The 24,838-nt window shown below is 33.6% G+C and overlaps 1 protein-coding gene across 6 annotated transcripts in view; it reads left to right on the top strand.

The window, feature by feature from the left end:
- Window positions 1–24,838, top strand: part of Akt3 (AKT serine/threonine kinase 3) — a 302,015-nt gene that overhangs the window by 195,655 nt on the left and 81,522 nt on the right. For all 6 annotated transcript variants that reach the window (XM_071599993.1, XM_071599992.1, XM_071599991.1 and 3 more), the window contains one exon: window positions 21,505–21,627. In XM_071599993.1, the coding sequence (XP_071456094.1) occupies window positions 21,505–21,627 (123 nt within the window). The remainder of the gene's footprint in view (window positions 1–21,504; window positions 21,628–24,838) is intronic.

The raw sequence follows: 24,838 nt of genomic DNA, 5'->3' as shown, positions 1-24,838 counted from the left end.
TGTAGTCTTGCATTCTGTATTTTTCACTTATCATAATATTTTTAAAATTCACCCAAATTATTGCATCTATCAGTAATTTATTTCTTTTTAATGGCTTTACTCCACCGTATGTATGTACTATAATATAGTACCCATTCACCATTAGTTCTTTGTAGTTTTCGTCCCTTAGGTAAAGTGATCTTATGAATATTTTGGTACAAATCTTTATGTGAACATGCATTAGTTATCTTGGGCAAATCCCTACCTATAAATGCATCTTCTGTGTCAGTGCTGTGTTCAGTTTAAGAAACTGCTACACTATTTTCCAAATTGGTTGTATTCTTTTGCTGTCCCAGGATTCTACTTTAACATCATCACCACACTTTGTGTATTATCTTTTTAAATTTTATTAAATCCAGTAAATATGTAGTGTTATCCTGTAGTTTTAATTTTAATTTCCCAAATAACTAATAATACTAAACATATTTTTTCTGTGGTAATTTGCAATTTGTGTATCTTTTTTGAAATAGCTGTTAAAATCTGGTCTTTTTTTTAAAAACTGGGCTTTTTTCATACTGAATAGTCAAGAATTTATAAATTTCGGATATTAATGCTGTATCATAATAGGTCTGTCTATTGTATTTTTATTTTGTAATGGAGAATTTTTTTTCCCGTGTGTATTTTTCCTTAAATATATTTTTAAGGGGCTGGGTTTGTGGCTCACCAGTATAGCACTCTTCTGGCATGTGTGGGGTGCTGGGTTTGATCCTCAGCACCACATAAAAAAATAAATAAATAAAGATATTGTGTCCAACTACAACAAAAAATATATTTTTTAAAATAAAATAAATATATTTTTAATCAGCATTTTCATGCACAATTTATATTTTGTAAAATTCATCCATTTGTAGTATGCAATTAGTGGATTTCACCAGTCATAGTGTACTTTACATCACCACAGTCATGCTGTAGAACATTTCTGTTACCTCAACTTTTAAAACAGTGTTAAAATAACATGGTGAAGTAAGAAGTAAGATATCTTTGCTTGTACCTGATTTTACAGTGAAAGCATCCATACTTTCACCATTAAGTATGTTAACTATAGGTTTTTCATAGATACCCTTTATGAAGTTGAAGAAGTTTCTTTGTATTCCTAGTTTGTTGGGATTTTTTAAAAAGTCATGATGCTTCTAAAACAAAACAAGTCATGGTGCTGGGGTTGTGGCTCAGAGGTAGAGTGCTCACCTAGCATGTGTGAGGCACTGGGTTTGATCCTCAGCACCACATAAAAATAAGATATTGTGTCCACCTATAACTAAAAAATAAAAGAGTCATGATAGAATATTAATTTTGTCAAAGGCTTTTTCTATACCCATTTTGATGGTCATGTGGTTTTTCATCTTTAGTCTGCTAACATCTGGAATTTCACTGATTGATTTTTGAATGATAAACCAATTTTGCATTTCTTGGATAAAATTCACTGGATTATAATTTATTATCCTTTTGATGTATTATTGGACTCATTTAAAAATTTTATTAAGAATTTTAAGTCTTGTGGTCATTAGAAATATCATTCTGTAGATATCGTTCCCCTATCCCTCTACTTGAGTAATATCTCTGGGTTTGGATTGAGAGTAATGCTAACTTCTTAAAATAGTTGTAAAAGCATTACTACTTCTATTTTATGAGAATTTTTGCCATTTGGGTAGAGTTTCTGGGGATTGAACCCAGGACCTCATGCATGCTAGGCAAGCAGTCTTTCACTCAGTTTCACCCTAGCCTACCATTCAAAGTTTGGTATCAAGAATTTTCTTTATGGAAAGGTTTTTAACAATTTATTGAAATTTTAAAAATAATATTGAGTCATGTTCTTCTTCTAATATTAGTAGTTTTTTTATGTCCAGGAATTTATATATTTCATATGCTTACCAGTTTATTTGCAATTTTTATAAATAATGTTCTTTTCTATCCTCTTAATGTCTGCATGATCTATATTTTCTCTTTAATTACTGATATTGGCAATTTGTGGTTACTCTATTTAAATATTAATCATATTTATTGGCATTTTCGAAGAACCAGCTTTAGGTTTCACTGATTTTTTTTCCCTATATCAATTTTGAATTGTCTGTTTCATTGATATTTGCTCTTCATTTATTTCCTTCCTTCTGACTACTTTGAACTTAATTTGGTCTTCTTTTCCTGGTTTCTTAAAGTAGAAATTTACAAGCTGGACATGATGGTGCATGCCTGTAATTCCAGAGGCAGGGAAGGCTGAGGCAGGAGGATCTAGAATTCAAAGCCAGACAGGAGAGGATCCTCAGCAAAAGCCAGCCTCAGCAAAAGCGAGGTGCTAAGCAATTCAGTGAGACCCTGTCTCTACATAAAATACAGAATAGGACTGGGGATGTGGCTCAGTGGTCAGTTCAATCTCCAGTACCAAAAAAAAAAAAGTAGAAACTTATAGCATTTATTTAAACCTTTTTTCCCTTTCCTAATGTATTTAATGTTATAAACTTCTTTTTTGACACCAATTTTTATATTATTTGAAATATGTTAGCATTTGTAACACTTTAAATGTTATTTATTTTCACATACTATTTTATGTCTCTTAAATCTTATTTTAATCGTAGATATACTGATTCTCTTGTCATATTTTCTTTGACCAAAAGTGTGTAGTTTAACTTCTAAATAGTTTTTTACTTTTATATAACTTTCTTCTTTAATTTATAGTTAATTTACCTGTCATTAGAGTTTATCCAGTGTGATTCCAAAATTTATTAAAATGCTTTTTGGCCCAAATGTGTTCTATGTGGTACATGTACTGTGTGTACTGATATATATTCTTTGTTGAGAGATATGTTCTGTGACTACCAATTTGATCAAGTTGTTAGATGATTTAATGTTGTTCAATTGGTCTGTGCCTGTACTAATTTTCTATCACAATAAAGATAATGATCCTATGTCATCCCCATAACTTTGCTCCTACACAGATTTGAGATATAGAGGATCATTTGAACTAAATCTTTAAGGGTAGGTATACTTTCCAAGATTAGTTTATTCAATTAGAAATTCTTATTGTGTCACAGTCATAGAGTTCACGGGGTGAATGAAACAGTCTGACAGAGGTGCATATTATAAAATAATAAAGCAAAATTGAAACAAATAAATATGTTATTATAGTGACAATGAACATAGTGCCTTGGTATAAGAGAGAGTAGTGGAGAACCTGTTATAAATGGAATTATCTCTTTGAGGAAGTAGCATTTAATTTGAGACTTCATGGCAAGGAATATGGGGAAGAGGGAAAGGAACTGTTTGTGTAGAGATGCTTCTGAGACAAACCCACTGAGAATGAGCCAGGAGCACCCAGCTGCATGAAACTATGCAACTTTTCTCAAGGCTGGATTGAATAACTTGGGAAACAATTCCATTAGAGAAAAAGGACTTGCTTGTCATGCAATTTCTATCAAGTCATTATGAAACAGACTTGAGGAAATTTCTTCATAGGATGATTTATACATTTATAGTCTCAAGTTGTTAGAAATTATACAAGAATAATAAAAAGATGATACAGCCAACTGAATCTCAGTTGAAATCCCAATTCTGCCACTTCCTTTCTGGGGAAGGCTTGGCAGATTTTCACATCTCCAAGCCCTAGTTTGCTCACCTGTACTTTCACAATAATTCCTGTCCTATAAGGTTGCTTTGAGGATTAAATAATATAATTACTTATTGTAGTGCTAAGGAAATAGCAGCATTTAAGAACAGTGCTTATTGTTTCATGTGGTATAACTAAGCAATGTTTTAATCTTTAACAAGATTAAGTTGTAATGAAATATTTTAATTATAGAACTAGATTGGAAATTTAAGATCATTTTCTTCAAAGCAACTATTTTTATGCTTATCACATTATTAAATATTGTCATTGGGTGACATTTTTCATTTTTAAAATTTTGTCTTTCATTAGATGACTTTTTAAATTCTTGTTACTTCTAGTTACACCTGATGGTAGAATCTATTTTGGTATATTTATACAAGCATGGAATACATCTTATTCTAATTAAGATTGTAACAGTCTTTTGACTTTGTAATCCCAGAAAATATACCTAACTTTTCTTGCTTTGCATTAGTTATTTTAAAACTGCCCTCTTACACACTAGTTTTTTAGGTATTAAGCACCTAGTTGGTGAGCTATAATTCTGGTTACATTTTCAGACTTATAGGAAGAGAAGTAGCAGGGATAAGATTGGAGGCATATATGTTATAATTGATAGCTAAAACAGGTATTGCCATAAAACTGACCTTGGGTTCTTTTCAGTTTTGCTGTATCATCTCAAAGAGGTTTTATTTATATTTTAAAGAAATTTTATGCTGAACTTATATCTCATGTACATTGCTGTCCTTTCTAAAACAACCTTACCTCAAAAACTAAATGTAATTAGCTTTGCATTAATTTTGCATTTGTGTGTGTGTGTGTGTGTGTGTGTGTGTAAAATGCTTGTAAACAGTGAGTGCAAATTGTGAAAAAAGGTAAGCATTATCTGGAAGATGATTAATAGGAATTACTTTTAAGCATTTTAATATTCCTCTTATAGTATAACTAATACTATTAGTATTGCATAGTGTAGTGTTTTTTAATTCATTTTCTTGTAGGTGAACTAGAGCCATTCTTTTCCTGCAGGGTCTTTTCAAGACACCAAAGGATGTGTTAATCAGCATTACTGCAGAGACTGCTATCATTGCTTAATTAATTAGTTTTCTTTAGAAGTCTTATGTTCCAAGCTCAATCAATACTAATAACGTATCTAATCATTGAAATTAATAGACCTGTATGAAGAATATTTTGTGATTCTATGTAACTAATATTTTGTTATCACAAAGGATGACTAGAAATGATAAAAGCAGTGTTTTACAAGAAAAAAGATAGTTGAATTTAAAACTTTTAGGTTGTAATGATAATTCACAGGATATTTTAAATTCCTAATTTTTTTTTCTTTGTGTGTGTGTGTGTATGTTGTTGTTGTTGCAAAGCTTGTTGCATTCAAGATATAACTTCCAAAATAAATATTCTGGATTTGTGATGAAATACATATATATATTTAGTAGTTTGCATTTACCTACTTACATTACTTTTTCCTATAGTTAGCTAAGGACAACACAGGAAAAAAAATGTAGTCTTTGTCTAAACCACTTAAATATTTTAAATTATGCTTTGTGAGCACTGAAGAACTCATTTTTCTTTTTAACAAAAGCATTGTGATTTAAATATATATATTTCTATTTATAAAATTTTGTGCTTCTTAAAAATATTCCCTTCAAAACTTTAAGCCTAACTTTCCTTATAAACAACTCTTTAGAATGCATTTTTAATTTAACTTATATTTTGCTATACATATTTATTAAGCAGATGATATGTTATCTACTAGGCATTGCATTAGGGAGGCATGATATAGAATATTGCATAGTCTCTCTCTTCCCTGTGCTTCTGCCAAGGGAAAAAATAATATAGAACTAAATTTGTCATAAAACAAAACTAGATCATATCAAATGCATGTATTTGAAGTTACTTTTTTCAGATTATAAAATTACCAAACCATGTTCAATGCAGAGAATTTTGAAAAATTGAAAGTTATTTCAGTTTAGTTGAAAAATATTTATTGAGGCTTGCTAAAAGCCAGTAACTGCTACGTGAACAAGACTGATGGTTTCTGCATGTAATGAGAGCATAGTCTTCTGGGGTATGGGTATTAAATCATTATAAATAATTTTTGAGGTATAAAACAAGATAATACATTGGAGAAGGAACAGTCTGTTCAATAAATGGTGTTGGAGAAACTGGATATCCATCCATATGAAGAAGAATCAACTAGAACCCTCTCACCATATATAAAAATTAACTTTAAATAGATCAAAAATTAAAATGTTAGACATGCAAATTTGACATTGCTGGAACAAAACATAGGGGACACGTTTAAGAAAATTGGAATAGGCAAAGAATTTTTTAGTTAAAACCCCAAATGTATAGGCAGTAGAAGCAAACATAGACAAATGGGATTTTTAACAAACTAAAAATCTCCTACACAGCAAAGGAAATAATCAGCAGAGTGAAAAGACAACCTTCAGAATATCCCAAATATGTAAAGAACTCAAAACAACAACAACAAAAATAATCCAGTTAAATGAGCAAATATCTATCTATTCATAGACATTTCTCAAAAGAAGGTGTACAGATGACTGTCAAGAGTATGAAAAAAAAAAAATGACCTGGGCATAGTGGTGCATGCCTCTAATTTCAGCAGCCTAGGAGGCTGAGGCAGGAGGATCACAAGTTCAAAGCCGGCCTCAGCAATGGCAAGGTGCCAAGCAACTCAATGAGACCATGTCTCTATAAATACAATACAAAATAGGGCTGGGGATGTGACTCAGTGGTCAAGTGCCCCTGAGTTCAATCCCTGGTAGAAGAAGAAGAAGAAGAAAAAAAAAAAAGACCAGAAATAACAAATACTGGTGAGGATTTTGAGAAATATAAGTAACAACTATTATGGAAAACCCTACGGAGTATATTCAAAAAACTAAAGATGCAGGCTGAGGATGCAGCTCATGGGTGAGACCCTACATCTCTTCCCTAGCACTATAAGACCCCTTGCCTCCCCCTCACACACACACAAAAAAAAATCTAGATTGAACTACTATGTGATCCAACAATTCCACTATTGGATGTATAGATGTATATCCAAAGGAAAGTAAATATATGCCAAAGAGATAGCTATACTCCCATATTTATTGCAGCACTATTCATAGTAGCCAAGCTGTGGAATCACCTAGGGTGCCCACCAATGGACAGACAGCTAAAGAAATGTGGCAGAAGAACCAGACCTGGTGGTTGCACCTTTAATCCCAGCTGCTTAGGAGACTGAGGTGAAGGATTGCTTGGGGCTGCAAGTTTGAGACCAACCTGGGCAACATAGTGAGACATCACTTCAAAAAATAAAATGTAGTGTAAATGCACACAATTGAATATTATTCAGATATAAGAAAGAATGAGATCCTGTTATGTGCAACAACATGGATGGATCTAGAGGATGATGTGTTATGTGAAATAATTCAAGCAAAGAAGTACAATTTGCTATGTTCTCATTAATGTGTGGAAGCTAAAAAAGTTGATCTCATGGAAGTAACCACTAGAGACTAGGAATATTTGGGGAGGGGACGGGAATAAGAGAGGCCAGCCATATAATCTCTCTGTGTGTTACTGGACCTCACAGATTACCGGGGAGCCCAATAATAGCAACAATTTATGCAAACAATATATAGCAGAAGACTACATACTTGGTTCCTATTTTGACATCTACAGTGTTAATTGGTACAATAAGCAGAAATAGTAGGATCAGAAGTTTCCATCAGTAACACCAGTAAATAATCATAAATTATGTCTGACATAAAATCAAACAATAGATATTGTCTGTGACTTCTGCCATGTTAATTATTGCTGTAGCATTGGTGGTAGTGGAAGATGTTATTTAATTCAATTACTGTTAAAAAGTGTTAAGGATAGGGTTCAGTAAGTGTAACGAAGAAGAGATAGGAGGATAGAAAAGGTTTTGCAATTTTAAAGGGTCATTAAGGCAAATGCAGTGATAATGTAGGATGTGTTAGTAATGAGGAAGGGGGAGAAAAATAGAAGAAAGAATTGAAGGGAATAATGAAAGAGAACAGAATTTGGCTGCTAGCAATAGAAAAAAGAAGGGGAGAGAAGGGAAATAGAGTAGTGGCAAAGACAATTGAAACAAAACCAAAATATGCTAATCAAAAACCCTCAACCTCAAAACACAGAGCATGAAAAAAATAACAACCGTCAAAAAAAGGCAAAAAATGAGAAGAAAGAAATGTATAGATGGTCCTTGAATCAATCAGTACACATGAAAACAAAACACAGATACAAAAAGGTGAAAAATTAAGGTGTCATTTCCATTTGGTGGACAAAATAGTCAGTGAGCATATGTGTTCATTCTCTGTGCCAAATTGATCTTTTCCTTTCTTCTTGAGGTTTGAACTGAACAAGGAGTATGCACCTTGGGCTACTGAGTCCTTTCATTTTATTGTGTTGCTCACTGAGTTGCTAGTTGTGGTTTAAGACTTCTTACCTTCCCTTCTTGGGAGAGGTGTGGGGTGGGATAGGAAGAGCTGTCCATTTCACTCCCATGCGTGAGGGAGCTTATCTTTTTCCAGTTCTGTTGCTCTTAGGTACTGACCTTTCTGGCCTCCTGGGGTCAATCGAAGACCCTCCGAAGTAGGGGTGGAGGTGGCAGGCAGAAGGGTGGGCCAGGAGGCCAGGGTCAGGGATCCAGGGGTTCCAGGGGCTGAGACCTGTCAGGATCTGCTAGAGTGTGTGTAGGATGAATATTTAGATCGTTTCTGTTTTTTAAATCAGCTGTACTAAGGTATAATTTTCATATAGTAAAAAGAACTCAATTAACATGATAGAGTTAGATGTCTTGATAATCATAAGCATGTAGCCTCTATCAACAGTAATAATATTGAACTCTCCTCCTGCCTCAAAAATTTTGCCATCCCTCTCTATAGTCAGTCTTCCCTGTTCTCTATCTGTATCAATAAAGGCTATAGGCAACAATTGAACTGCTTTCTGATACTAATGTTTTGATTTACCTTTTCTTTTGCATAATGTATTTTTTGAGACATCCCTTTTGTTGCATTTCTTAGCAGTTGTTTTTATTGCTGAAAATCATTATCCATTATGTAGCCATGCAGTCATTTGTTAGTTTTTTTTCACTGGGGATGTACACTTGGATTGTTTCCAATCACTGCATAATATGAATGAGTTAGATGCATATTTATGTACAGTTTTCTTTTGAATAAATACTAAGGAATATGATTGTTGTGCATAGCTAGTATATGCTGTATTTTAAGAAACTCCTACAAAACTATTTTCCAAAGTAACTATCATTTGACATTCCCAATCATCAATGTTTTGAATTATTATTATTTTTTTTAATGTGATGCTGAGGATCAAACTCAGTGCCTTAGACATGCTAGGCAAGTGAGCTACAACCCCAACACCATGTAAATGCTTTGAATTATAGTTGTTCTGTATCCTCACCAACACTTAGTGTGGGAAGTCTTTTTAATTATAGACAATCTAGTGAGTATCTAAAAATACATTATTTTGGTTTTAAGTTGCATTTCTCTGATGACTAATGATAATAAATATCTTTTCAAATACAGCCATTTGCATATATTTTCGTGACATATGTATTCATGTAGTTTGCCTTTTTATTAATTGGATATTCTTCATATTTAATTATAATATTCTTTATATTCTAGTTATATGTAGTTTGCCAAATATTTATATTACAAACAGCTTCTCCTATACTCTAATTTGCCTTTTCATTTTATCTCTTGAAAAGGGAGAATTTTTAATTTTGAAGGCCCTTTTATCAGTTTTTATCTCATATAGTTTTCACTTTTTTGTGTTCTTTAAGACATAGCTATGTATCCTAGATCACAAATATTTTCTTCTTGAGTTTCAAGTAGTTTCTACTACATTTGGGTCTGTGATCCATTTTAACTTAATTTTATATATACTGTAAACTAAGAGTTAAGATTCCTGGTTTTTTGTTTTTTTTTTTGGTTTTTTTTTCTTTTTAACTCTTTATGTATGTTTTTGGTTATTCCAGTATCTTTTGTTTAAAAGACTGTCCTTTGTCCCATTGAATGACCTGGCACCTTTACAGAAAAAGTTCATCCTGCTAGAGGAAAATGTAGGCTCAACACTCCCAACATATTGACACAGGCATCAGCTTCCTTAACAAGACTCCTAAGATGCAAGAAATAAAACCAAGAATCAATGACTAGAATGGCATCAAGTTAAAAAGCTTTTATACAGCAAAGGAAACAGAACATGAAAAGAGACCTATAGAATGGGAAATTATCTTTGCCATCTGCTCCTCCTCAGATAGTAAATTAATATTTAGAGTATGTAAAGAACTAAAAAAAAAAAAAACAAAAAACTTAACAACAAAAAAACAAATAACTCAATTAAAAGTGGGAAAAGAACTAAACAGTCACTTCTTAAAACAGAAAATACAAATGGCCAATAAATATATGTAAAAATGTTCAACATCTCTAGCAATAATGGAAATGCAAATCAAAACTACATTGAGGGCTGGAGTTGTAGCTCAGTGGTAGAGCACTTGCCTCCCAAGGGTGAGGCACTGGGTTTGATCCTAGCACCACATAAAAACAAAACAAAGGCATTGAGTCCATATACAACTAAAATAAATAAATAAATAAAAATTAAATAAAAAGAAACTACATTGAGAGTTCATTTCACATCAGTCAGAATGGCAATGAACAAGAATACAAACAATAATAAATGTAAAGCCAAAAAGAGCGCATGAGATCACGAACCATGAAACAGGAATGAGGCACCAAAAAAAAGGTTTATGGTGGGGGGTGCTCCTGGGGGAGGTTCCCTGGTCTGTGAAAGGGTAAGGTGCAGGGAAGTCACAGGCTGGAAAGGCAAGAATAATGCTAATAAGGGAAATGGACATAAGAAGGCCTAGGCCATCTAAATTGCAGCTACTGACAGTAGATTGGCAGAGCCGAGTTTAGGGGCCTCTGTGTCTGTTGCCGGTGGTCAGGGCTGATGTGAGATGACAGGGAGATTGCTTCAGCCATGGGGAACCTGTGGTGGTTGGGGGTCAGTTGCCATGCCAGTTTCTGATTGGCCATTTCGGGTCTCCTCAGCCAGATGGAAAGTCCTGGCCCACAGTGGTGAAGAGAGGTGAGGGAGAAGGGAAGCCTGCTGACTGAGCAATAAATGTTGAAATGATGTGAGAAAAAGGTACATTCATACATTGTTGATAGAAATGCAAATTAGTTCAATAACTCTGAAAATTAGTGTGGAGATTCCTCAAAAAAGTAGGAATGGAATTTCCATATGACCCAGCAATCCCACTTTCTCCCAGTGATGCAGCCACATCAATGTTTATAGCAGCACAATTCACAATAGCTGAGCTATGGAACTAACCTAGGTACTTATCAACAAATGAATGGATCAAGACGACATGGTATGTATACACAGTGGAGTTATTGCTCAGCCATAAAGAAAAATGAAATTATGGCATATGCTGGTAAATGGATTGAAATGGACACCATGATGCTAAATGAAATAAACCAAAGCCAGAAAATCAAAGGTTGAATTTCTCTCTGATATGTGGAAACTAGATCAAACTAACCTGAGGGAAAGGGCAGAGGTGGGGTGGGGGAGGTGAATTACATGAAAATAAAAGGGGATTGAAGGGAAAGAAGGAAGTACAGGAAAATGGAAGAACAATGGAATGAACCTGACCAAACTTTCCTATGTTTTGTAGTAATGTAATACATGGCCTCATGGCCTCACCACTACCCCATCCATTACCACCTTTTTGTGGTACTAGGAATCAAATCCAGGACTTTACACATGGTAGGCCAGAATTCTAGCCACCTCCTAAACATGTGTACACAGTGTAAGCTAGATCCCACTTCCTTTTTTTTTCCTTGAAGCCTTGGTAGGATTCACCAGTGTGTGTTTTGGAAACTATAATTTCTATTGTGGATTGGTTGTTGACTTTAAACACATTTAACTTTCCCCAATTTTATTTTCAAATTACATTTTACCATTTCACATATATTCTCAAATCCTTTCACCAATACAGTTTCATTTCCCCCCTTTACCCTTTATGCTGTCACAATCTTTCATTTTAAATTTTGAATATGTTATAAATGCTATAATGGGTTTTTGTTTGTTTTAAACGGTCAATTATCTTTTTTTTTTAAAGAGTTTTAACACTTAAGAAAAACGTATCCCTACTCACAATTACCATTTTAAGTCTCTTCTTTACATTGTATACATGCAGTTTTCCAACTGGTACCATTTTCTTTCAGCCTGAAGCATTTCCTTCAAAATTTTGTATATATATATTTTTTTCTAATTTTCCGATTCCATGTTTTATTACTATAAAAATGTCAGTTTACTTTCTATGACTTTTATATAGTTTCTCACATGAAGTCTGCAAGTATCTTTTCTCCTTTCTGCTTGTGTCTTATTACTCTTATTATTTTTAACTTTTCTCTTGTCTGTTTGATTATGATGTGCCTTGGTATAGTTTTCTATCTATTCCTTATTGATTTATTAACTTTTGTGAGTATATTGGCAAATAGTTCTAATTAAATCTGGAGGCAAATTTGGATATTCTTTTTTTCTTTCCTGTTTTATTTCTCTTGTCCTGTCCTGAGAATCCACTTATACAAGTGCTTAATTTTTTTCAGCTCCTCCTACCACCACCTCTGTGTTTAATTTTGGATTTCTTCCCAGTGTCTTTAAATTTTCTAACATTTTCTTCTTCAGTATGTTAACATTAATTCTATCTAGTATATCTTCATCTCAGGCATTTTTCATGCCTTAAAGTTTGATTTCATTTTGCTTTTATATTTCCATATTGTGTTTTCTTCTACCTTTTGAACTTTTAGAGTCTGTTTTCTGTAACTATTCTATTATGACATTCTTCTGTCTCCTGTGTTATATTCTGAGTCTGCTTCTATTCGTTAGTCATCCTTCTAGTTGTAGGATATATTTTCCTAGGTCTTTTTAAGCCTGATAGTTTTCTTTATTGGATGCTAGCTTTTGAATTGTACATTATTGGATGCTGGAATTTTTGGAATTTGAAAATGTGTGTGTGTGTGTGTGTTATATGTGTGTTTTACCTTGTTCTTATGTGTACACAATGTGATCTTTTCAAGATTTGCTTTTAAGTTTAGTTAGACTGGTCTGGATAGCCTTTGCTCTACCAGTACTATTACTGTACAACTGGGACAGTATCCTTGACAGCCAGGCACAGTGGTGTGTACTTGTAATCCCAGGGACTTGTGAGGCTGAGGCAAGAGGATCACAAATTCAAGCCAGCCTAAGCAACTAAATGAGATCCTCTAAGGACTAGGAATGTAATTCAGTGGCAAAATACCCCTTAGTTGAATCCCCAGTACCCAAAACAAAACGTACATACACACACAATGTACATACTCACTGACAGTGATCAAGGATTCTCTTTTCTTCACATCTTTACTATCTCTTGTCCTGTTGTTAAACAATGTGAATTAATATCTCATTGTGGTTTTGAATTTATTCTCTTGTTGATTTGTGATCTTAAACACTTTCCATTATAACTATTCGCCTTTTTTTTTTCTTTAATGGAAGTGTCTGTTCAGATTCTTTGTTCATTTTTTTTTCTTAATATTGATGTTTTTAGATGTAGTTGGACACAATACCTTTATTTTATTTATTTATTTTTATGTGGTGTTGAGGATCCAACTCAGGGCCTCGCATGTGCTAGGCGAACACTCTACCGCTGAGCCACAACACCAACCCCTCTATTCATTTTTAAGTCAGTTTATTTAGGATCCTCTTTTCTTGCTATTGAGTTGTGGGAGTTACTTAAATATTTTAAATATTACATATTTTAGATAAATTGTAAGGCATATGGTTGGCAGATATTATCCTTTATTTTGTAAATTGCTTTTTCATGACACATGCATGGGTTTTTCTGAGTTTTTTATTCTGTTCCATTCAATAGGTAATTTGAATTTTATGTGAGATTCTCAATTTCATGTCTTCCGTAAAAGAGTGTTAGACATTGGTCTAATTTCTTATTTGAAAATGATTGATATTTTCCTTGCTTAGAAACTGAATGTCTCTTAGCTATGTGCAACTAGATATATAGTTCCTCAGTTCTACTCTGCTTGTCCTTAGAGGGTTTAACCCTACTTTGCATTACTTAGTATTCAGTGACACTCTTGATTATGTAGATTCCATACAGCTTCCTGCTCACTGGTATTCTGTCCTGCAAAAGCCATTCACTTCATCTTCCTCAAAATTTGATGTTTTTCTCTTCAATGTTGAAACCTCAGAGTTATACTTGGGATTTTTCTTCCTCATTAATGTTCCAGAATGTTCCCTCAGATAGAAGGAGGACAATTGTAGGGCACAATATTCCTGAGAGCATTAATATATTGCACCATAAATTCAGTTTCAGTAATATCTTGGCTTTTTTTTTTTCCTGAAGGAATCATGTACCTTTTTTTTTTTTTTTTTTTACCTTTAATGCACATTCTCTGCTCAACCCACTTAAATATGACATGTCTTCTCTGAAGGGTAACTAATGGCCTAATGCCTAAAGCTAGTAAATAACTCTTTTCTTCCTGAAACTACCTTTTCCCTTCTTCAGATATTATGCTCTTGTTTCCTTTGTACTTTTTTTAGTATTCCATCTCAATATCCTATTTTGTTTCCTTTTTCTATCCTTATATATAGCAGTACACAAAATCCTGCCCTAAACTCCTTTTTTCAAGTTTTACTGAATTCCTGGGCTATACTTCTTTGGTTCAACCAATTTCCTGTATGAAAATTACTTCCATACCTACTCTGTAACCTTGGACCCATAGATACAAAACTTGTATGAAATGCTTCTTTAAATTTCATCAGGTCAGAGTAAAATTTTTTGCTACACTTGTTTCTATTTCCATTCTTTTCCTCAATATTGTTGACCACAGTTTTTTTATTTTATTTTATTTATTGATTTTTTTAAATTTTTGATCTGTCCCTTAGCCCAAATAATACAAGCTAGTTCCCTCTGGAATATTGATTCTTCTGAAATCTATGTTATTATCACCTTGGCTAATATCCCTCAGAAGCTCTCATCCAGCTCAAATATAACTTCTGATGTTCCCACATTTTTAATATGTTCTGTTTTGTAATAATTATCATATTTTTAGTAGAATAGTTTACATATGTGCCTGTTTTCAGCGGATTGTGATGTCTTTGTGAATTGGTATCATTTTCACTCTTTGTATCTGCAGATTTACACAACAGCTAATACTGAATAGGTGATCAATAACATTCATTGTATTTTATGAATTATAAAACTGAGATTGTGGTCTCCAGTTCTTTTATTCTTCAATTTATGTCACAGATGTCTTTCAAATGAAAATGATTTAAATTCAAAACCTTTTGATAGTCCTAATTTACAGAATAAAATTTAAGTTTATTTCATAGCACTCAAGACTTTAAATAATCTGTCTTCATTTTTGTTGTTGTTGAAGTCATATCATTGCCCTGAATACATATTATTCTTCAGCTATATTTGTTCTCTGCATGTATTTTGTTCCCTGCATGTATATTGTCTCCTGCATGTATACCTGATATTGCTGGATTTTTTTTTCTCTTTAAAATTTTCTCTTTCTGCAAATATTATTTATCTATTCTGTATAAATAACAGGCTATGTTAAAAGTACAAAGATAGGGGCTAGATCTTCAACAAATGGTGCTGGGAAAACTGGAAATCCATATGCAACAAAATGAAACTGAATCCCTTTCTCTCGCCATGCACAAAAGTTAATTCAAAATGGATCAAGGAGCTTGATATCAAATCAGAGACGCGCCGTCTGATAGAAGAAAAAGTTGGCTACGATCTACAGTCGGTGGGGTCGGGCTCCAAATTCCTCAATAGGACACCCATAGCACAAAAGTTAATAACTAGAATCAACAAATGGGACTTACTCAAACTAAAAAGTTTTTTCTCAGCAAAAGATACAATAAGAGAGGTAAATAGAGAGCCTACATCCTGGGAACAAATCTTTACTCCTCACACTTCAGATAGAGCCCTAATATCCAGAGTATACAAAGAGCTCAAAAAATTAGACAATAAGAGAACAAACAACCCAATCAACAAATGGGCCAAGGACCTGAACAGACACTTCTCAGAGGAGGACATACAGTCAATCAACAAGTACATGAAAAAATGCTCACCATCTCTAGCAGTCAGAGAAATGCAAATCAAAACCACCCTAAGATACCATCTCACTCCAGTTAGATTGGCAGCCATTATGAAGTCAAACAACAACAAGTGCTGGCGAGGATGTGGGGAAAAGGGTACACTTGTACATTGCTGGTGGGACTGCAAATTGGTGCAGCCAATTTGGAAAGCAGTATGGAGATTTCTTGGAAAGCTGGGAATGGAGCCACCATTTGACCCAGCTATTCCCCTTCTCGGTCTATTCCCTAAAGACCTAAAAAGAGCATGCTACAGGGACACTGCTACATCGATGTTCATAGCAGCACAATTCACAATAGCTAGACTGTGGAACCAACCTAGATGCCCTTCAATGGATGAATGGATAAAAAAAATGTGGCATTTATACACAATGGAGTATTACTCTGCATTAAAAAATGACAAAATCATAGAATTTACAGGGAAATGGATGGCATTAGAGCAGATTATGCTAAGTGAAGCTAGCCAATCCCTAAAAAACAAATGTCAAATGTCTTCTTTGATATAAGGAGAGTAGCTAAGAACAGAGTAGGGTCGAAGAGCATGAGAAGAAGATTAACATTAAACAGGGATGAGAGGTGGGAGGGAAAGGGAGAGAGAAGGGAAAATGCATGGAAATGGAAGGAGACCCTCAGAGGTATACAAAAGTACATACAAGAGGAAGTGAGGGGAAGGGGAAAAATAATACAAGGGGGACAAACGAATGTCAGTAAAGGGGGCAGAGAGAGAAGAGGGGAGGGGAGGGGAGGGGAGGGGAGGGGGGATAGTAGAGGATAGGAAAGACAGCAGAATACAACAGACACTAGTATGGCAATATGTAAATCAATGGATGTGTAACTGATGTGATTCTGCAATCTGTATATGGGGTAAAAATGGGAGCTCATAACCCACTTGAATCAAATTGTGAAATATGATATATCAAGAACTATGTAATGTTTTGAACAGCCAACAATAAAAAAAAAAAAAAAAAAAAAAAAAGATAGGGGCTAGGATTGTGGCTCAGAGGTAGAGTGCTCTCCTACCGTGCATAACTAAAAAATAAATATTAAAAAATACAAAGATAGATAAATCTTGAGTAGTAGCATTTTAAAGTCTTTTCTTTACATTTCATTTGCTTTTATCTGTGACATCTCCCTAGAATTTCCCAGTATAGATTAAATGAGGAGCTGCATACATAGATACAAAGGAGCATACATAGATACAAAGCCTCCAAAGCTTTGTTAATACCTGAAAATACTCTAGTTTGTATCTATGTATGCAGCTCCTCATTGGGTCAGATTCATTAATGGCAGGGATTTTGTGTGCTTTTTAAACTTCATTAAGGTATGAGTCATATACAAAAAAATCAGTACATACTTAATTTCTACAACTTAAATTTGGAGATTAGTATGCCCTTGTAATACTGTCATCACAATCAGCTGAAATCAAGAAAATGTCTTAATCATCTTTGTATTCCTTTTTATTCCCTTCCCCTAGCTGGCACAGTGATTTTAAAATAATTGATGCTCACTAAATGAATACTGAATTTAAAAGGTGTTTTAAAGCCATAATGGAAATTGAGAAGGATCAAATGGTAGTTCCATTCCCAGCTTTCTGAGGAATCTCCATACTGCTTTCCAAATTGGCCGCACCAATTTGCATTCCCACCAGCAATGTACAAGTGTACCCTTTTCCCCACATCCTCCCCAGTACTTGTTGTTGTTTGACTTCACAATGGCTGCCATTCTTACTGGAGTGAGATGGTATCTTAGGGTGGTTTTAATTTGCATTTCTCTGACTGCTAGAGATGGTGAGCATTTTTTTCTGTACTTGATGATTGATTGTATGTCCTCCTCTGAGAAGTGTCTGTTCAGGTCCTTGGCCCATTTGTTGATTGGGCTATTTGTTTCCTTATTGTTTAATTTTTTGAGTTCTTTGTGTACTCTGGATATTAGGGCTCTATCTGAAGTGTGAGGAGTAAAAATTTGTTCCCATGATGTAGGCTCCCTATTTACCTCTCTTATTGTTTCTCTTGCTGAGAAAAAACTTTTTAGTTTGAGTAAGTCCCATTTGTTGATTCTTGTTTTTAACTCTTGTGCTGTGGGTGTCCTATTAAGGAATTTGGAGCCCGACCCCACAAATTATAGATTAGAGCCAACTTTTTCTTCTATCAGACACAGAGTCTCTGTTTTGATATTCCCCTTCTCGGACTATTCCCCCAAAGACCTTAAAAGAGCGTATTATAGGGATACAGCTACATCGATGTTCATAGCAGCACAATTCACAATAGCTAGACTGTGGAACCAACCTAGATGCCCTTCAATAGATGAATGGATAAAAAAAAAATGTGGCATTTATATACAATGGAGTATTACTCAGCACTAAAAAATGACAAATTCATGGCATTTGCAGGGAAATGGATGGCATTAGAGCAGATTATGCTAAGTGAAGCTAGCCAATCCCTAAAAAACAAATGCCAAATGTTTTCTTTGATATAAGGAGGGCAGCTAAGAACAGAGCAGGGAGGAAGAGTATGAGAAGAAGATTACCATTAAACAGGGATGAGAGGTGGGAGGGAAAGGGAGAGAGAAGGGAAATTGCATGGAAATGGAAGGAGACCCTCATTGTTATACAAAATTACATATAAGAGGAAGTGAGAGGAAAGGGAAAAACAAACAAGAGAGAGAAATGAATTACAATAGATGGGGTAGAGAGAGAAGATGGGAGGGGAGGGGTGGGGAGGGGGGATAGTAGAGGATAGGAAGGGCAGCAGAATACAACAGACACTAGTATGGCAGTATGTAAAAATGTGGATGTGTAACAGATGTGATTCTGCAGTCTGTATATGGGGTAAAAATGGGAGTTCATAATCCACTTGAATCAAATGTATGAAATATGATATGTCAAGGGCTTTGTAATGTTTTGAACAACTAATAATAATAATAATAAAAAGAAATTGAGAAGGATAATCCAGACAATAGAAGAGAAATTAGGACAATTGCATTAACCAAAGCCAAGAAACATGTTTCAAGAATGAGAGAGGACAATAAGTGATGTCCTGTACACCTGAATTGTAAGAAGGGGTATAAACTGTGAGTAGGTCATTGGATTTAACAATTAAGAGTTTTGGTTATCTTAGCAAGAACAAATTCCATAAAGTAGCAAGTGTAGACATTAGATGGCAGTGGATTGAGAAATAAATAGAATTTTTCCCCTTACATATAAGTTTTTAGCTGATATTTTTATAGAAATTGGCTGGCAGACAAATTGAAGATATATGATCCAAATAAAGATCTAGAATCCTGAATATATTACATTAATTTAAAGAGGATCTGTAGCTCTTTAGTAGACAAATGGTAGGCTTGATACTCTTTTTAGAAAATTTATAAATCTAATCAGTATCTTCATCCCATTAAAAAAACCCTATAACTCTATTTATAGATCATAGGGCTTCCTTTGTCTAAGTTACTGATGTATGGCAGGAATTATTTAAACTTGGAAAATTTTCAGAATGATTTTATTGAGGATTTTTGCTTCTTTGTACTCCCTATTCTTGTTTGGATAGTAGTGATGCATTAATAATATGTAAACAAATTTTTTAAAATAACTGTAAGTAATTATGTAAATTGGGTTGAGTTTTAGCAATCATTTGATCATTTTTAAGGCACATTTAACATTTTTGTAATCAGAAAGTGGTATGTCATAGTTTTAATTGATATCATATTTTCTACTTTGGTATCATACAAAATGATGATACAATCTCAATCAATATAAACATCATAAATAAAATATGACAATGTAGTGAGGAGCATTCAAGTTGAGACTACCTGCCAGATACTTTAGTTTTAATATAATTAATATTGTTCCAGACTTATAAAAAACATTTTTGGCAATTGATGATATATTCTTTCTCTCCTTCTCTCTCTCTTTCCCTCTTTCTCTTGCTCCCATGGGCCATGGGTCAGGCACAAAGTTTATCTTAAAACTGTTATAGAACCAGCTTTGATGGTACATATCTGTAATCCCAGCTACTCATGAGGCTGATACAGAAGGATTTCAGATTCTAGGACAACCTGGGCAACTTAGCGAGACCCTGTCTCAAAATGAAAATGTAGGGGCTGGGGATGTGGCTCTGGGGCTGGGGATGTGGCTCAAGTGGTAGTGTGCTCGCCTAGCATGCGTGAGGCACTGGGTTTGATTCTTAGCACCATATAGAAACAAAGATATTTTGTTCACCTAAAATTAAAAAATAAATATTTTTTAAAAATGTAAAGTTTAAAGAAGTATTTGTCTAGAATATGCAGAAACCTCAGTTCAATTCCCTGTACCACCCAAAACAAACAAACAAACAAAAAACCATAATAGACTGGTCAGGTTTGGGTGTGAAAAGAGAAGAAGGACTCTGTAGGCAACCTATTTTTTGTTACTAGAGCTTATGATTTGCTGTCTATGGAACAAATCTTGGTTGATTACAATTCTTACCAATATCCTAGAAGAGGTAGGTGTCAGTGATAATAAGAAGGCATAATTTTTGATCTTGCAGGCTGGAGTACAATGACTTCTTCTTTACTTTTTTCCTTAATCACAGACATGTGTTGACAGGATACATGTATTGACACTATTTTGACAGAATACCTGGCAATATACTCAGCAATGTAAATAATCTTTCATTCTTTTTGGAATGTTTCTTAATACAGTAAAAGATTGATAGTCATAGTTCCTAAAGCCTTCTCCTTCTTCATACATATTTTTGAACTGAAAGATGAGATTTGTAGTTTCTTAAATGAAGAGCTGTCCTAGCCAGAGAGCACTGAGTGCTCGTTCACAGCACCCAGTAGACTGTCTCAAAATGGAAATTTAAAATAAGTTTAAAGGTTCAGGGGTATAGCTCTAGTGTAGAGTATTTGCCTAGCATATGCGTTGACTATTGAATGGTTTGTCTTTTAAATGGTTGACTAGGAAATGAATGGGCTTATAGTTTAAAGTAATCATGTGAGAAAAGGTTGGATGGTACTTAAAAACTATTGAAAACAAAAAGAATGTACATTGAGAACTTAATAAGAATAATGAAAGCTTCTCAATCCATTTTGGGTATTATTAAAATGAATTAAAACTTAGTGCCTTGAAGTTTCCCACCACAGAAAATATTGATTCAAACTTTGAAAGTTATTTCTAGAGATAAAATGAATCACCAGTTGTATAACATATCAAGTTCATATAAATCAGTTTTAGCAAATCAGCAGTTCTTTCTTTTAAATCAAATGTAAATAAACAAAAATACCACATTTATACTTGTGCTCATTTATTTCAATAATGTCCCAATACTTAGTCCTTAGAAGAGTGAAGCAACAGTATAGTGATGGGAAAATGCAATCTAGTGATACATACTTTTTCCTCTGGTAACGGAAGGTTAAATGGGTGGCAAGCAGAATGCCTTAAACAAGATTGGTATATTGATTAAAGCGCTGATTTAACAGCTCGCAGTTTCCCCCTTGGAAACCTGGAAAAGATAAGCCAGCTGCTGTCTAAGAGCGCTCAGTGTCCACTGAGAGTACACTATCTATCATCACAATATGGTGATGAGAGGTGTTTTATGTTTGTGTTAATTTCCCCCACTAAATCAGTAATTATTACAATCCTGTCCCTGCTGTTTACCCTGCAGCTGTTTTTCCATTTGTCGAGAGAGCGGGTGTTCTCTGAGGACCGCACACGTTTCTATGGTGCAGAAATTGTCTCTGCCTTGGACTATCTACATTCTGGAAAGATTGTGTACCGTGATCTCAAGGTAAAAATTAAAAAAAAAAAAAAGTAATCAAAATTTGTTTTTGCGAAGACTGTAGGGACAAAAAAGTAATTACAAAGTTACATCATTTTAGAAACACAGATTTAGTTTGAAAAAAAGCAATATTTAGAAATGTAGTTTACTACATTTGACAGGAAATTTTAGTCACAATTGTATATGATATTGCTTTATGTCTGAGTTTTTGGTGTGCAGAAAAATTTCTGTGTGACTACTCTAATCAACTATGATCTATTAATAATTTTCCTCTTAATGTTATAATTAGAGAAGTGTTAAAAACCTGAGTCAAATTCAAATAACTTTAGAAGTAACATTGTAATGTTTCATTATTTATTGATGAAGAAACTTTTATAATAAGAATATTAAAAGGAAAACATTCATTATGGTTTTAGTGTTAACTTTTTGGTGAGTTTAAGTACCTAAATGCTTTAAACTAACCTTTTATTAATTTGCTTAGTATTTTTATTTATAAAAGCTCAGTGGTTGCTTTGTTGGTAATAGAGCTTTGTTTTTTCAATATTCTTTTATAATAAGACCCTAAGAATAGCTCAACATGGGTAAACATTCTATAAAGGCCGGACAGTAAATTTTTTCTCCTTTCTGCTCATAAAATCTTTGTTCAGCTATTCAGCTTTGCCATTGTAGTATAAAAGCAGCACAAGACATTATGAAAATGAGTATGTTCAGCTGTGTTCCAATAAGACTTTATTTGCTGAAAGTGGTAGTGGTTAGATTTGGTCCACATATCATAGTTGACTGATCCCCAGAGTAGATTTTATAAGGTAATAATAATTCAAAATACTGTTATAAGTAAGGCTGGCTATATTAAGGAAATTTGTACCATGACATATTTTGTAAAAATTCTAAATGTTACTATCTTTTTAAAAAATATTTTTAGTTGTAGATAGACACAATACCTTGTTTTATTTGTTTATTTATTTTTATGTGGTGTTAAGGATCGAACTCAGTGCAAACTCTACCCCTCTACCACTGAGCTACAACCCTAGCCCTTACTATCTTTTTTAAAAAGTAAATCATGTAATGTGGGACTGAATTGCTTTGTTGAGCAAAGTCTAATTTATTTAAGATATGATTTGATTTATAGAAATAGAAGTTAGATGAGATTTTTTATGGAATTCTATATTGTATAAAACGAAGTATGTGTTTAAGAAATCACAGTTATCGCCTTACTCCCACCTCACTTTTTAAAAAAAAATACCTGTGATTGTTAAGTTATCTAATTATTTGAACTGTTGTCTAAGTTATTTAAAGATATTCTAGCATTTTCATTTATGTATGGTTGACCTTGGTGAGTAACTGCCTTGCAAAGTATTGTTTTTTAGAATGTATAATATCTAAATTTGTATAACTTATTACTTATTAAAATTTAAAAGAGGAAAAATGAAGTAGATAACTATAAAACATCTAATCAAGAATGATTATCTTAAGGGCCAAAATGAACGAGAGATGAGTCAATCATATAATTGCATTCAGTTTGTATCTTTCTTTATAACTAGGAATATGATATAATTCAACAACCTTACATTTATAGCTGAATGACCAAATGATTCTATAATCTTGTTTGAATGTCTTAAATATAGATGCTTTTAAATAAATTAGTTATATGGTATTACAAAATATATATTTATTTTCCAACTATATTTAGAAATAGCTCTAATTCCATTTCCTCCACTCCTACTTCATGTTTTATGAATCCTATTTGTAGGGAGGAAGATCAGGAGAGACCCAAATTTAGGTAAATAAGAATAGTTTTGAAATAATGGGTAACATATCCAAAATACTCGAAATCAGAAGAAAGAATCATTGACTTAAAGAAATCTAAAGAATCTTCATTTGATTGCTAGCATTAACTATGGAATGTTATAATTTGAACAGTCTTGATTAATATTTTCCATTAGTCATTTCTTTTTTTCCCACTAGTCATTTCTAATCAAATAAATCAATATATTGAGTTTGAAATTTATATTGAAATTCATTAAATATGTTTTTTACCCTATCCTTTGTGATGATGAAATTAGACTAAGTTTACTAAAACTATAACAAAAAGTACTTATTTTATATATGAATGTCCATCTTGTAGTTACCACATGTATAGACCCTGACTTTACTACACAATTAAGTGATTTCTGATATCTGAGTTTATTTATTTTTGCAGCACTGGGGATCAAACCTAGGGCATCATGCATGCTAACCAATCTCTCTACTACTGAGCTATATCACCAGCCCTAAGTTTATTTTTGTAAAATCTTGCCTTAACTTAAAGATATAAGTAAATGTATAGCATAGGATAGAAACTGTAGGAATATATAACCAAGAAAAATTCATACAATGTAAGAAACCAAACATTCAAAATTTATACAAGTGTGAATTGTATCCATAGTATGTAGTATTATGTGTACACAATATATGAGATCATTTAGATAGGCTCACAGAAATTTAGATCTAGTACATGTTTTACAGGTGATGTTCAAGTCTAGTGGTGAGTTATAAAAGTAATGGAATAAGGTGGTTGACACAGTCAAGATTATTAGAGCGCATGTGTGTTTTGTCAGCTTTTTGTTACTATTAGGAAGTACCTGAGATAATTAACTTATAATGAGATAGGGTTATTTTGGCTCACAGTTGGGAAAATTTCGGTCCAAGATTGATAGGACCCATTGCTTTGAGTGTGGGTACTATATGGCAGTGATGGGAAATGTGTGGTAGAGCACATCGCATTAGCTAGGAAGCAAAGAGAAGAAGAAAAAACAGACTATATTCCATTATCCACCTCAACAGAATGGCCTCAGTGACCAAAGGGTTTTCCTCTGGACTCCACCTCCTAAATGTTCTACCACTTACCAATAGCACCACCCTGGGGTTAGTCCATTAACACATGGGCATTTTGGAGATATTCAATATCCAAACTATCATATCATGAATCCTAATTCCTAATTTTTTTTGTAAAGCATTCTTTCTAATGTTGAAATGAAATCTGGATAGGGAAATGCATTGGATTAACTCTAGAAGATCTTTGTAAAGCTAAAATTCAAATTAACCTGCCAAAGATAAACCAATGAATGTTTCAAATATATTTGTACTCGATGTATTAAAAACAGTGTTAACAAAAACTGATTTAGGTATTCAGTTTACTTAGTCTCAGATTTGTCTCTGGTTTTATTACTAATGAGGTGAT

This window comes from Marmota flaviventris, chromosome 12 (genome assembly GCF_047511675.1).
Source record: "Marmota flaviventris isolate mMarFla1 chromosome 12, mMarFla1.hap1, whole genome shotgun sequence".
Lineage (NCBI taxonomy): Eukaryota > Metazoa > Chordata > Mammalia > Rodentia > Sciuridae > Marmota > Marmota flaviventris.
Note: the sequence above shows the minus strand (reverse complement) of the source record. Positions and strands in the feature narration are given on the sequence as shown.